Raw genomic sequence first — 14,763 nt, 5'->3', positions numbered from 1 at the left:
TATTCCTACCGGTCCCGTCAGATCGCCATCGTTAGCGCGAGATCGATGTTCCGACAGTTCGGCAGCCGCGTGATTGTCAACGGGCGACGGGTCCGCGATGATTATTGGGAAAGCAAGGCTCGCAAGCAAGGCTTTACGGAGGAGGACTTGGCCGGTGAGAAACGTCCGGGTGGTGCAAAGGCGCGGGATGCGGCGGCGGCAGAGGCGGCGAGCGCAGCCAATCTTCTACCCGCTTTGACCCACGGAGATGTGATTTACAGCAACGCGCTGGAGTCGATGCCACATAGCTTGGGCCTAGGAGGACCCGGCGGCGTTTCCCTCGCCCCGTTGCCCATGATTAACATGGCTACCACAACTGATGATCCACGGCTCCGCGAGTACAACAGCATGCCACGCGCCCGCCAAGAATTAACAGGCCAACCATACCAAGACCGCTCGCAGCCCAGCTCCGCGGCAGAAATCTTGAACCAGGCGACACACACGGCCGATTTCAACAAGATACTGAGCTCCCAACGAAGCTTTCGTCAGAAGGGCTTGGAGGAATTCTACTCCAAACAAAGGGAGGCTTCTGCCTCGGCTGCGCAGTCGCAACAGGGTCAACTAGATTCGGCGCCGTCGGTCTCTCAGCTCTACAATCGCCGCAGATGTCATCCGGAGTCATGAACCCGATCCAAGCGCAACAGGGAATGCTACCCCATCAAGCACAGATGATGCCTGGCGGCCAACCCGGCTTTCAACCCCCCGTAGCCCATCAGCAACCCCCAGTGGGTCAATCACCCATGCGTGGCATGGCGCCGGCTCGTCCGGATCTCATGCACCAACGTTCGAATCCAGCCCTGGCCGGAGGCACTCCACAGCCGCCGGGTGGTCCTTATGGGTATCCAACCCAGCCGCAGCACATGTGGGGTCAGCCGCCTCCTCAGCCCCAACCATCGCCGCTCTCTGCCGGTCCTCAGGGGGTCGGAATGCCACAGTATGCGCCGCAGTTGCAGCAACAGCAGCAGCAGCAGTCCCCCTCGCCAATGGCACATTCCATGCCGCAGCAACATCCTTCCCAGTCGCCACGCAATCAGCCGCGCCCGTCCGTCCCCCAAATGCCGCAGTCATTCCCCATGCATCACCCTCAAACATCACAGCAACAACCCATGTCGATGGGTTTTCCAGGCGTCACCGGCGCTCCTTACCCGGGCATGGCGGCTCGTGCCATGTATCCCTCGACACAGGGCCCCGGTGGTCAGCCGTTCATGGCCGGGACTCCTCAGCAAGGCATGGCCATGGGCATGAGTGCCGGCGGTATGCCCGGATGGGCCCCGGCACCCAGCGGGCCCGTCCAACCGGGACACCCTCAGCCTGGTCAATCTGGAACACCTCTGGGATGGTCCGGTTATTGAGGCGAAAGCTAAGCAACAAACTGAAAATGACAAAGAAAATCATATCACATGGGTGGCGTTGTCCAGATTTTTGGCGTTTTATGAGGAAGAAGCGGCGTCTGGGATTGAATGGGTGTTGTGGGTTTTGAAGGGAGTCAGGAAACGGACTCTGGTTCATGAACACTTTTTCTTCTCTTCGTTTTCCGCGTCCTTTTGCCCCCTTCTCGATATCCTGCATCGTTGTCGAGCCCGTTGGTACCTTTTTTGAGGTGAAGGATCCGGTTAATGGTAATTTGTGCATATCATTTTTCTATACCCCAGTTATACCCGATTGTTTGGTTGTCGTTTTCTCGTTTGGGTCTTTGGGGAGGAGGTTTACAGGGTCAAATCATGAGTATGGAAGCTTTGCATTTCTCATATGTCAATGATAGAGGACCGGCGGTCTTTTCGTGGAGATGGATTGGTTTTGATGACTCGCGCTTTTCCTTTTGCCATTCGCCTGCACTGTATTTGAGCATCTAACTTGTTGATGACAGCCATTTAGCTCTGGCCCCATGCTGGTTTCCCATACTGCGATGATGCGTTGAATGACCTTCACCCTGTTGTGTTTATAGTGTGCAAATTGTGGCTCTGGGGTTTTAATTTGATCACGTCCCCCTCTCATTGTCTATGGTCTCATTTTCGCCTCTGTTCCATGTCTGTAGGATTCCAGATGTGTTTCTGATCTTGCCTACACGATGTACAGGCGTATGGTATATGCATTAATTGATGCTGATAAAGTAAACCCTTTGATATCTATTTGTAGAGGTTTGCATCGAAGTGATGCTACTATACATTGCTGGAGGGTTACATGATATACCCATCACAATATGATATCCACAGGTGCATACAAACACAAATACATGCAATCTACAAGGAAGCCATTCTCAAGTAACGAGAGACAAGGCCGACGCACCACGCATCGCCATCACCCAAATTATATGTATTACATAGGTAGAGCCACTATACCGTATAGCACGGGCGGCCAAAAGAGCGAGACAGTATACATACGTGACAAGAACCCTCTGACTATGCCAGGTAGACAAGAGGGGGAAAGAAACAATCGCAGTTAAACAAGCAGCCGCTCCCAAAAACCACATGCAAAGCCACAGCGAGATAGAAACCAGATCCACGGGATCAGACCCAAAGCGCAAAAATCAAACGGATCGAAAACCATGGCAGACGCCAAAAGGAAAGACACCGACACGCATGCTCTGGGAATCAAACGGGGCCAAACCAACACAGATAGTATATAAAATCCCACAAATAGCACAGGAAGGGGAATATAATGCCAACCCAAAGATTTTTGAAGCAAAGGCAGTATCACACAAATGGTAATGACACAGAACCAACAAGGTTCAACTGGGGGGTGACCCCGGAGAATCGAAGTTAGGAACAGCAAAACCGTCTGCCCTCTAGAAATCATTGGGCGTCTGGTTATTGAATGTGTACGCCTTGGGTTTCTGGGACATTTGCTGGGCAACGAATCGATGAGCTTCTTGCTGTTCAGGGAATTCCTGGATGCAGAACTCCATGCCTTTGGAGTCAGCGTGCACCGACAGGTCGCCCTCGCTAGTTGAATACACCAAAGAGGGAGACTCTGAGATAGGGACCGTGTCGACAGAGCGCTCATACGACATAGACCCATCCGCCTGCTGCGGCATGGGACAGCGACTTTGGAAAGAAGCTTCCGGAGAAGGCATCGATGTTGCATCTGTCCAGCTCCGCCCCGTCATGGTTGCCGAGTCACAGTGTACGTACTCTGGGAACGACGTGTAATGGGCAGGGGCAGACATCGGGGGCGCGACGTTGTTGTACGGGTAAGACGACATCAGGTCAACCCCCAACGGTGTCGCAGGCGGAGACGCGATGTTGATCTGCATGGGTTGCGTGGTAGGGAACAACCCACTCGTCGGTTGGGCTGACAGGCAGTATCCCCCATCGGTGGGAGTATTTGGGAGCAGGTGATGCAAATCTTCAGGCGTCAGGGGTGTTGGTGGTGCCAATGCACCCGTCGTGACAGCGGGTGGCAACAATCGAACGACCATTCCGCCTTTGAACCCAAAAGCCCCCAGCCTTTGCGAAAGTTGGACAGGTTCTATGGTTGAACGTTGAGCAGCTGGACGGCTTGCGTACACCCAGCATACCGGAGTTGAGGCATTGTGTTGACTTCGACTGTCTCACTCCGTGACTGGCGCCATAGCTCGGCACTCTTGTCGTGGGAGACATGGAAGACGATCCCGCGAGCATCGAGGAAGATCTGGAGGTACCAATCGCCGCCGGTCGTGGGCGCTTACGGCGCGCAGCAAGGTCGAGCTCCTTGCCGGTTTCCCTCCAGGTGGGACGCTCCGGTCCCGTGGAGAGGTGTGACAGGCCGTTCGACCCGGTGGTGTGGATGCCGATGCCTTCAAGCGTGCTTGCCAGCTCTTCCGATGAGCCTCGCTTCGAAAGTGCCATCTCCGGCTGTACAGGATACTGCATCGTGTGGAATGAGTTGTCCGTTGGCTGTACTTGGCCAGCCCATTCTTCACTCTGTGATGAGGGGAATTGTACGCTCGGCATGACATTGTGAGTATGTTGTGAGCTGTGCATATGGGAACGATCAGTGTCCATTTCTTCAATCCGGGAGATGATGCAAGATAGCCATACCCAAGAGATTCTGCAGGACTCTGAGACGGAGCCCAATGCTTCGAGTGATCCCAGTCGGGATAGGGGGTATTGAGCGCACTCTGGGCACTCTGGGCGTCGGCGTAATGGTGACTCGGAGCGTGTGTGTCGAGGAAGGGGGTTGCGGGGGAGATGGAACCCTCGGCGTTGGGATTTCCAGCTGGACGATGTTCATTGTCAGGGCTATTGTGGTCGCGAGCTGCAACCGCGGCGTTCAACGCTCGTTGCAGCGAAGCAAAAGTGGCCTCGCGAGCGGACTCACTGCGTGTTTTCTTGTGCTTGGATCGACTGGACGATGCAGACGCCGCGGTCTTGGATTGGTCCTCCGTCGTGTCCGTGCTGGAAGTTTGCTGGGGCGTGACCTTGTCGGTCTTGTTGTCTGTGGAAGGTTTGGAGTCCGAGGTGGATTCCGCGTTGGGTTCGTTCTCTGATTTGCCCCGGGCGGCTTCCTCGGCCTCCGCTTTCGCCTTCTGCATGCGCTCGAATTCTTCCTGACGCTTCTGCTGCTTCGCTTGGCCCGTCTGTTTGGAACCAGTTCTGTGGGGGGGATGGTCAGCTGGGCGCTCCCGTGGCATGATATGGGGTGGGAAAAAAGGGGGAGGGGTGAGTTACTGACCGCGACTCGGGGAAGACTGAGATTTGTTTGAGCGGCCAATTGGCGCTTGACGTTGCTACTGGGCTTCGGATGAGCCTGGAATTGGGCCTCGAGAGTCTCGACTTGTTCTTTGGTCAATCTGGGACGGGACAGGTTCTCTGCGTATTCCTCGTAGTCCATGATGGGGTAGAAGTCGACCATGTCGAACGGCGGATGTTGGTAGAGATAACCGCCGTCCATGGGGTGCATCATGGCCGGATGACCCATGGTCGGGTCGAAGGACATAGGCTGGTCCATTGGGATGCCTGGATGGGCGACATATTGGTACGGCTGGTGTAGGTAGTTCATGATGGTTGTGAGAGTAGGATGCGGCAGTGATGGGGGGAAGTTGCAGCGCGAGAGGCAACAACACGGGATAAGAACGGGCCTTCAGACCATGAACGGTGGAGGATGGGATGCAGAGGGGGTCGATGAGGGTGTATAGATCAAGCTCGGAGCCGAAGAATGTGGAATGCTGGGCCGATGTCGAGGAATGAGGGTGAGGGTGGATGACAGGATAGGAGGTCTGTCTGTGCGGCGGACAGAGGAAGACAGAGGGTAGCGACTGGGGTTGATGGTGAGGAAAAAGAAGAAGAGGTGACAGAGGAAAAGGATCAATGAAGGTGTGTATTAGTGCGATGAGAGGTACTTAAGGTACTACTAATCTGATGGTATGAGGATGAGGGAGCGACAGTAGAGCTTGGCTGAGAAGGGAAAATGGAATAGGAATAAAAATAAAAATAAAAGAGGGGACTTTGGGTAAAAAAGAAAATTAGAGAAAATAAAATAAAATAAAAAGAGATATTATAAAAAAGCAGAAAAGAGAGGAGGGTAGGGAGTGACGGTGATAGCAAAGACCAAAGAGGAAAAAGGAGAGATCGAGAAGGAGAAGAAGCAGAAGAAGCAGAATAAAATGTAAATATTCGTCCGGGAGGGAAAAAAAAAACCACTTGAGACTGGGCTGCCTGAGGGGGAGGGAGGGGCGCGGTGGTGATTGGCAGATCCCCGTTCGGAACTGGAGGATTTACCCATCCGTACTAGCGTGGTATCTTCCTACCAATACTTGTAATACCCTCCAGTCCGGGGAACCTTCGGGTTTCGGACCCCGATACAGTCATAGGTACCTTACCCCGATCAAGTAGAAGTACCGTATGTATAACGGAGTACCTAGTAGGTAATTATTGCACCTCTCTAATAGAGTGAAGCTTTCTAAGCTTATGAACCAGAGATTGGAATGCTTTAGCGGCCTCCAGGTCCCTGGTAGCTGTGGACCAGCGGAAAGGTATAGGTACTAGGTAGATACCTGACGTACCGTCCAGCAGTACCGGGCGGTATCAGGTACGGTATCAACCAAGTGGGTTTGTGCTCTAAGGGGGTGGCGGCCGGGGAGCTCTTCCATTAACTAACCTAGGGAATTAAAAGTCCTCATGTCATCATCGCTCTGCAGAGCAGTTTCATCACCCTGACTATCGTTCCAGAACAGAGGACAATCCCGAGAAGACTTGAACTTCAGTCCGAGAATAAACAATTGGGTGTTGCCTCGACCACTGTGGCGGTGACGGTCACAGCCAATACAGAGGTATCGACGCATCTACAAACGCCATGCATTTGCTTTTTTCTTGGTTCGGTTATCATCAGATCCCTCCCGATCATCCGTACCAAGTTTGCGATTCATTTATTTACTTTTTTTTTCTTTCTCTAATCTTTATTCTTTTATCTTTTTTTTTAAAAAAAAATTCCATGATGTTAAAATAGAATCATACGATCGGGACTATGGTCCTCCTGGGTAAATTCTCGATTTATGTCGGTATAAGTGTCAATATCAACGGTCCATCTCCAAACGATCATGTCAACCAAAGTCATGCTGTATCTGTCTGTGGATCGACGGTCTAGTTGACTCTGGATCGATGCATGTCGATTCCGAGCTTGCCTCGAATGAAAATCATCGTAATCCGAGCATCTCAGACTTTGGTTCCTCGAAGTCAATCCCCGTCCGGACGTGACTCGGGCGCATTGTCCATCCACCATTCATGATTCAGGGAGCTTCGTCAGTTCCTGCATTAGCGCCCTGGCCTACGGGGTCTGTGTTCGTCTGTTCATTTTCCTGACCGGGGAGGGCAAGGTGGGAGGGAGTGGATGAAGGAGGGGTCTGTTATCCGTTATCGTCCGTCCGCTGGAAATGCGAACCCCGCCGGTGGTCAATAGTGAGAGGGTGCGCGAGGAGAAGGGATGCGATGTTGTGATTTTGCTGGAGAAGGAAGTGGGGAACGATCGACTGGATCACGGGGTTCGGGCTCTGGGCTCTGCCCATGGATTCGCCGTACATATGCCGTCTTGGGTTTAGCGTCCACGGGCCGCTTTTCCCCCAAGGTCCTCTCCTCTTTCTATCGGGACTTGGACTTCCTTCCGACTTCATCACCACCATCACTACTTGCCTACCTACGGAGTCCCTAGATCCTCTTTCACCTCTTCATCCAGCACATCCGGATCCCCTCCGATTCGCGCTTCGAACTCCCCGGCGGTGATCCTCCATGCCCGACGAGATCCGTTCTGTACCCGGGACCTCTGTTCAGTACGGATCAGGCCATCTACATACATTCTCCATCTCTGCCTGTCATCCAGGCTTCATCCCGGTCTTGGACCTCTGAAGATCGGCCCCTTTGCCAGTACTTTAAACTATGCCGAACAAAATCGAGATCTGTCATCAGAGCAATTTAATTTAATCTAAATTTTCAATGCTCTTGCCTACGTCTTATCCACAGACTGGCGACGCCTCCTTCAGCCAAGACCCACTTAAATTCAATAGTCAACCGATCTTGTCGATCAGCCTCAGGGATCAGTCCATGTCCCGGTCATTTTCGCGTCCTCTGGTGCCCCTCTCAGGGCAGGACAGACATCTCCCGTCACAATTAGTTACATACATGCTTACCTCCATACAGCAACCTTAAGGATGGATCGGAACCTTGATCGTCTCCTCCCACCATTCGTCAATTCCCGACTTCCTGGTTCTGTCACGGCGTCCTTCCCCGTCAGCCGCGCTAACTTCCTCATGATGTGCAAGTGAGTCCACCTCAAATCACGAGGGTGACGCAGCCTGCACCCGATTCAACCACTTGCCATGCACTGGGCAACGCCGTCCCGCCTCGATGTGAGGGGGAGGGGATCAGAACATCACCCCCGACAAATCCGAAGCAGAGAAGCCCTGGGTCGAGGCTATCATATGCATCCTTCATCTCTTCTTTCTTTGTCCCCTTCCCGCCGCCCTCAACCGGTAAGCGTCCGTCCGGCTCTTGACAGTTCAACGCTCTCGTCACTGGCGAAAGTCAAATCTTCGCGGATCGTTCATCAGTCACGCAGCTGGGGATCCGCCAGCCTGGGACGATTCCCACTTCTCCTCCTCCTACCCAAGATCTACGGATTTTCGCCCGTCATTTGCAGGTACCACCCGCCAAGCCTAGGCAGTCAGTATACCCGTAGTCGCAATGGGACGAAGGAGCTGTACGGAGTAGTCTGTCTTGCGGTTCAAGACGGGGGATTGGGGTCAGTGGAACTGGAAGAAAGGGGGCCAATGATCCCATCGGTCTCCCCACAGACCACGCTACAACGCGGATGACAGCATTTTCGTCGGCTGTCTGTAAGAAATCATTACAAGTACAGGGCGATACCTGGGGTGCGGTGCTCCGTCTCGAACTGATCCAGACCAGTTTCGTCAGCCCACAATCGCGCTCGTGACGATGATAGTCACATCTTCGTCACGACTGCAGATGCGCCAGGATGGCCGATGTTCGTCCAACCCCCCCAAGTGTCGAACCCCAGTGAGTGAGTGGGTTCACGTGTACCTCCTGTATGCAGGATCCGACAAAGGCGCTGGCGGTGGTTCGTTACCAACATGATGTACACCGGCATGACTGATCTCCATGCGCCGTCGACTTCGTCGAAGACCTGGAAGTGCGCCATGCGAGTCTTTCACAACTGGCCAGACCAATCAGCCCCGTTGGATCATCCAGGTGATGTGCCATGTTTTACACAGGGCGGAGGACGTCGGAACTTTTCTTTCCAAGCTTTGGGAAGCACTTACCCAAACCACATCACCCCCTAAAAAGGAGGATCTGACTTGCCCTGTCTTGGATGAAATGACGGCTGATGACCCCTGGGCCGATCCACCAACTGCCGCACGGATCGCTCCCCAAGAGTGCTATTGATTGGACCTGTTACAGGCCGTTGTTGGCCGCCAGAGGGGGGAGCATCTCAAATATTGGGACCCTGCGAAGAAATTCGCCGAGGTTCCCGGACGCCATGGGGTTACGGCCGATAAGACTCTGAAAGTACGAACCTTTGGATAGTTGGTCGGATGATGGCTCGCTGAACGTTCTCCTGAAGCAAAGCCGAGGTCCACCATCACCCTGTCTGGGTATAAGGTTGACTTGGCACTCCGGACTCGTCTCAAGCCTCATCAACCAACGTCCGGGCCATCTTTGCACATTACCATACCTTCGGGTCGGGGTAGGTAGACTCGCAGATAGGGATTGTCGTAGATCTTGGGGCCGTGATGTAACAACGACAATCACTGTTACTAATGCCCTCCTGTCCCTCCCCCTTGGTGCCATGCATTCATTTCTGAGACTTGCCGATCTTGGTGGGGATCTTCCTGTACCGTTACGAGCTGACAATCACACCCAATCCGTTCAGATACATCAAAGCCAAGAGTCAAGTCGAGGCTGAGTGGCGGTGCGCAGTCGATCTTCTACTATCAGGCTCTCAGCCACACCTCTACCTGGGCCTAGATGGGCCAAGGAAGGGAATTTGTCATTCAGCAAACAATAGTCCGGAGCAATTGAGCAAATCAGATCGAGTCGTCCGGGTCAATCCCTTCACCACCGCCACAGCGGTTTGGGTTGTCTTTGTGCGACTGTGCCCAAACGCTCAGGGTCGCTGCGGAAACTGTCCCTGCGACTGCTCGGGCTTAGACGGATGTGACGACTGATCTGTCTGGATCTGCTCATGTATGTTTGTATCAGAGGTCACATCGAGGCGACTCGAAATCCGCCAATTGTGTTTCTTCTCTTTGAATTAGGCTTCGCAGGAAGGCTGCAATCGATTTCCTTCTTCGTGCGGATGCAGAGATGTACAAGGATGAAGGAAGACAAAGAAAATTTTCCTGGATCCTGCGTCGCTCGTACTTTGTTGTCCACCCGTTCGTCCGGATGGCAAAAGCACGGCGGAACAGGCAGCCTTTCTTCCCTCCCTTGCATTTAGTATCAGAGTCTAATCGGCGCCGTGAGAGCAGGCACTGGTAACTGACCTTCTCCCCCGAGATCTCCCTGGCTTTCAATGCAACAGGAGCTCATGTCGATCGGGTTTGGTCCGCCTGCATGAACCTCAGCATGGACTGGATACGTCGTTTTCCAGAACCCGATCGTCCCCTTCCAGCAACGAGGCGATTGCCATGGGCGGAATGAACCTGAAACCGCTTGCCACAGTCCCATTCTTCAGCCAGTTTTGCAACGGAGCTCAGCTCGTGTAGTCTGAGCTGGTGTCGGTGGCGAGACTGGAGCTGATTCCACTTCACGACGAGGCGTACGTCGCCTCTCAGACTCGACATCTATGCGCCCTGGGAGACTTCAAGACATCCAATTACGCAATGCTTTCTCGCCTCGAGCTCTCGCTGGTGGATTACATGTATCACCCACTATCATGCAATAATTCGGGTTCTGCCATGACTCGGTGCTCCTTGTTTCCACCCTTTTTCCGCTGTCCAGAGCTCGGTGCAAATCCAGAGACAGACCGGTCAACCGACTGACAGTCCCGAGAAGTCGGTGAGGACTCGGAGGCCCCTCGAATACAATGAACGACCCGGTAGCCAACCTGTTTACCTACATATGCGGCCGATACTTCAACTTTAAACTGTGGGCTTTATGCTGGTTTCATGTTATACCGACCCGGCAGCGTACCTTAATCCGGCTGACCCGCGAGACCGATCATACTGGGCGAGAAGCGGTGACGCTCCACGGCAACACCATGCAGGCCTCGTTTTACCGAATCTGGAGGCACTGTCTGGGGACTACCTGCCGGGTCGGGACCGCCCAGGACAATCGCTTTGTATTCACAACTGCCTAGGGTTCCGTTCGTCGTACGGAGTACATCTTTGCATGCATTCACCGCCCACCGCAGGGCGACTCCCTGACCAGAATGTCGTCAGTGGATCGACCGGTTCATCGGTCTAGCTTCACGTCCGTTCAATTAACCTTAGTACCGTAGGCTTCTGCCCGGCGGATCGAAAAGGGAATCTGGAATCTTCGACAGGAGAGCCCCCTAAACTCAATATCCTTTGTGGCCCATTCTGGCGCTCTTCAACCACTCCATTCGGTAAAGGAGAACTGACTGTCACGACGGTCCGTCTAGGCCTACGTTGCGGTGAAGATATCACTGTGGATCCGGGCCGTGGACGCAGCCGGGCGATCTGCTATCCCTTTCTTGTACATCTCGATCTCTGTCCCCGCTGCAGCAGGCCCGTTGTACCGTTGGCGCTTGGACTGGAGAAAGATAAACATGTTCTCCGTAGATGTCGCCCCATAGCGTGCCCTTTTCTGTGGCGGTCGAGAGACCGCCCTGGCCAGACAGAAAAGCTATGCAAGGCGCTTCTATACATGTTCTGGGTGTTGATGTGTCATATGTGTGGCGTGCAGTGCGTTGCAGATGTCGCCGTGCTTGTCTCGCTTGTCTCTTGACTGTTATGGGCTGAGCCTGAAATCAGGCAAGAGGAAGAATCGGTGTGGATTGTTGGGGTGTTGAGTTGTCAAGTAGGTAGGAGGTTCAATACCATCCAGCATATCTACAGAATTAGCGTACAATCTATCAGGTAGTTTCATTCTCAGAGTAGGAGAAAGCCAAGGGAAATATGTTCAGGACCCTGTCAAAATATACAAGCGTCTATGTACAATGCAATGTCTATTTCCCATACCATAACAAACCCATAAGGAAAAACCAACAATGAATGGCGCCAAACCCGGTCTATGAGCCCGCACATCCCACCGGGGGGCAACAATCACCACTGCTCGCTCACCGGAACGCATTGCGCACCTCCAGCTGCAAGCGCCCATCAACAACGCCCTTAACCGAGACGCTCCGCAAATCCTCCACAATATAGTCCGCTCCAGCCTCCTGAAGCTGCGCAACCGAATGCGTCGTCGTCAGCGCAAGCACCGTAAACCCGGCCGCCTTGCCCGCGCGAATCCCCGACGGCGCATCCTCCAGCACGACCAGCGCAGACGAGTGCTCGAGCCCCAGCCGCTGGCGGCCGAGCAGATAGCAGCGCGGATCGGGCTTTCCGAGCTCCACGTCCTCGGCGACGACCAGCATTTTCGGGTGCGTCAGATTGAGCACGGCCAGCCAGCCGTCGACCAGCGCGCGCGTGCCCGACGTCACCACGCCCCATTTGGCGCCGGCCTCGTCCAGCGAGGAGAGGAGGTAGCGCGCGCCGGGAATCTCGACGGCGTCCGAGCCGAAATCTTTTGGGATGCGGCCTTCGACGTAGCTGACGTCTGCGTTTGTTAGTATTGGCCCTGGCCGTCTGATGAAGGGGAGGGCGGCGTACAGTCCCAGTTCGCTTTGGACGGGTCGTACAGTTGAATGGTGTCGATGCTGCGGCGGCCGTGCGAGGTGGCCAGGATGACGTTCGGGTCGACTCCTAGTTCGGCGCCGACTCTATGCGTTGTTAGACTGGGAACGGGAGATGGCTGCGATGGTGGCGGGCGCGCTCACTTGTGCCAGTGCTTGACGATGGCTGTGGTGATCAGCTTGGTTCTTGGGATGGTTGCACATGTGTAGAGAAGCATGGTCTTACCGTCTGTCGAGTCGACGATGGTGCCGTCAAAATCGGAGAGGAGCCCGTCGAAGGTGAGGACTTGCGGAGGGGCAGAAAAGGAGCTCTGCGTTTTCGTCATGATGGTGCGTAGTGAGGTGGAGACAAATTCTAGAATAAATGCGATAATTGTATCTGTAAAAAAAGAAGGTAGTAAAGAACGCCGGGACAAGCCCAAAAGAAAGAATGGAAGCGAAGATGATGATAATGATGCTGGAGAGGAAATGCGGCGATGCAAGAAAACCCGTCGGAGATCGGCGCTCAATTAGTCCGGTTATCTTAGCGCCGCTGAAAATTGTTCCGCTTTTTGCTTGCCGGTCACTTTCTCTGTCTACCATTTTTTCTTTTCAAGACAGATTGGTTTATACAAGTCTGTCAAAATGGTCAAGCTCGGTGCGTTTTTCGTATTTCTCTGTCTAAGCTCTGGCTAATCCTCGCAGGCAAGAATTCCAAGCGGACGCCCGTCCGCCTACGGCACAAGATTGAAAAAGCCTCTGCGGCGAAACAGCGGAAGCAGAGAAAGCTTGCGAAGAAGGTGCGCTCTTTCTTTTGATCGGAGCTCTATCATGAGCAGCGCTAATCTCTTGTAGAACCCAGAATGGCGCTCCAAGATCAAGAAGGACCCCGGCATCCCCAACCTGTTCCCCCACAAAGATAAGATCCTGCAGGAAATCGAGGAGAAGAGACGCTTGAAGGCGGAGGAGCAGATGCGCATTCGGGAGGAGGCTCGCGCCCGTCGCGCCGCCGAGAAGGCACAGCAGTCCGGGCAGCAGGCCGATCCCAACGCTCCCCAGGTTCAGGACGCTATCGACAGCGACGACATGCTGGATGACGAGATGGACGAGGATGTTGGGGACTCGGCGAACCCCATGGCTGCGCTGCTAGCGTCTGCGCGGGCGAGAGCCGCCGAGTATGACGAGCAGAGTGACGAGGAGGACGACGAGATGGACGAGGACGACGAGGACATGGATGGCATGGAGGAGGACCACGAAGACGGCGGAGCAACGCTGGACGATTCGATCGCCCCTCAGCTGGTTGCAAACTCTTTCTCCAAGGAGAGCTCGCGGCGACAATTCGACAAAGTGTTTAAGCAGGTGGTCGATGCCGCCGACGTTGTGCTGTATGTGCTGGATGCCCGTGATCCCGAGGGTACTCGGTCCAAGGAGGTGGAGCGGGAGGTTGTGGCGGCCGCGAACGGCCAGAAGCGGTTGATCCTCATCTTGAACAAGATTGATCTCGTGCCTCCGCCGGTGCTGAAGGGCTGGCTGGTGCACCTGCGTCGGTACTTCCCCACGCTGCCGTTGAAGGCTACCAACGGTGGCGGCAACGCGCACACCTTCGACCACAAGCAGTTGACCGTTAAGGGGACGTCCGAGACGCTGTTCCGCGCGCTCAAGACCTTTGCGCACAACAAGCAGATGAAGCGCGCCATTTCTGTTGGTGTCATCGGCTACCCCAATGTCGGCAAGTCCTCTGTCATCAACGCCCTCACGGCCCGCCTCAACAAGGGCTCCAGCAACGCCTGCCCCACCGGCGCCGAGGCTGGCGTCACCACCAGTCTGCGCGAGGTGAAGCTGGACAGCAAGCTGAAGCTGATCGATTCGCCTGGTATCGTCTTCCCCAACGCCGAGAAAAGCAGCAAGAAGGGCAAGAAGAAGCAGGAGGAGCAGGCCCGTCTGGTCTTGCTGAACGCTATCCCCCCGAAGCAGATTGAGGATCCCATTCCGGCCGTGACTCTCCTGATCAAGCGTTTGTCGGCCTCGGAGGGTCTCATGTCGAAGCTGCTGCAGCTGTACAACCTTCCCCCGCTGTTCCCGAGTGGCGGCGACCAGACCACAGACTTCCTGATCCACGTCGCCCGGAAGCGTGGTCGTCTGGGCAAGGGTGGCGTGCCGAATCTGGACGCCGCCGCCATGACCGTGATCAACGATTGGAGAGACGGACGTATCCAGGGATGGGTGAACGCACCTGTGATCCCTGTGGTGACTACGACAGAGGGAGCTACTGCTGCCGAGGGTGTGGACACGAAACAGGTCGTCACCGAATGGGCGCAGGAGTTCAAGATCGAAGGGCTGTGGGGTGATGGCGCGGATGATGAGGAGATGGCCGAGTAAATGGTTTGTTTTCTGCTATGATATAGGGATACCAAAGGCGTTGCCTGGTTTTTTCAAAAATGGTAGAATGATGATTAG

General features: G+C 54.4%; 4 protein-coding genes across 4 annotated transcripts; 2 read left to right on the top strand and 2 right to left on the bottom strand.

Annotated features, from left to right (window-relative positions):
* Positions 1 to 342: 342 nt before the first annotated feature.
* On the top strand, positions 343 to 1,391 carry ATEG_00251 (putative nuclear localization protein; the record flags this gene model as incomplete). The annotated part of the gene is made up of 2 exons (XM_001210337.1): positions 343 to 377; positions 431 to 1,391. The coding sequence occupies 2 exons, from the start codon at positions 343 to 345 to the stop codon at positions 1,389 to 1,391; spliced, it is 996 nt and encodes a 331-aa protein (XP_001210337.1).
* A 1,433-nt stretch (positions 1,392 to 2,824) lies between these two features.
* Positions 2,825 to 4,651, bottom strand: ATEG_00250 (uncharacterized protein; the record flags this gene model as incomplete). The annotated part of the gene is made up of 3 exons (XM_001210336.1): positions 2,825 to 3,507; positions 3,557 to 3,993; positions 4,059 to 4,651. The coding sequence occupies 3 exons, from the start codon at positions 4,649 to 4,651 to the stop codon at positions 2,825 to 2,827; spliced, it is 1,713 nt and encodes a 570-aa protein (XP_001210336.1).
* A 7,118-nt stretch (positions 4,652 to 11,769) lies between these two features.
* Positions 11,770 to 12,653, bottom strand: ATEG_00249 (HAD family hydrolase; the record flags this gene model as incomplete). The annotated part of the gene is made up of 4 exons (XM_001210335.1): positions 11,770 to 12,251; positions 12,305 to 12,414; positions 12,472 to 12,493; positions 12,554 to 12,653. 4 exons carry the CDS (start codon positions 12,651 to 12,653, stop codon positions 11,770 to 11,772), a joined length of 714 nt encoding a protein of 237 aa, XP_001210335.1.
* Positions 12,654 to 12,951: 298 nt separating this feature from the next.
* On the top strand, positions 12,952 to 14,685 carry ATEG_00248 (putative GTP binding protein; the record flags this gene model as incomplete). Its single annotated transcript, XM_001210334.1, has 3 exons — positions 12,952 to 12,964; positions 13,012 to 13,106; positions 13,162 to 14,685. 3 exons carry the CDS (start codon positions 12,952 to 12,954, stop codon positions 14,683 to 14,685), a joined length of 1,632 nt encoding a protein of 543 aa, XP_001210334.1.
* Positions 14,686 to 14,763: the final 78 nt, after the last annotated feature.

The sequence above is a fragment of the Aspergillus terreus genome, genomic scaffold (assembly GCF_000149615.1).
Source record: "Aspergillus terreus NIH2624 scaffold_1 genomic scaffold, whole genome shotgun sequence".
Lineage (NCBI taxonomy): Eukaryota > Fungi > Ascomycota > Eurotiomycetes > Eurotiales > Aspergillaceae > Aspergillus > Aspergillus terreus.
Note: the sequence above shows the minus strand (reverse complement) of the source record. Positions and strands in the feature narration are given on the sequence as shown.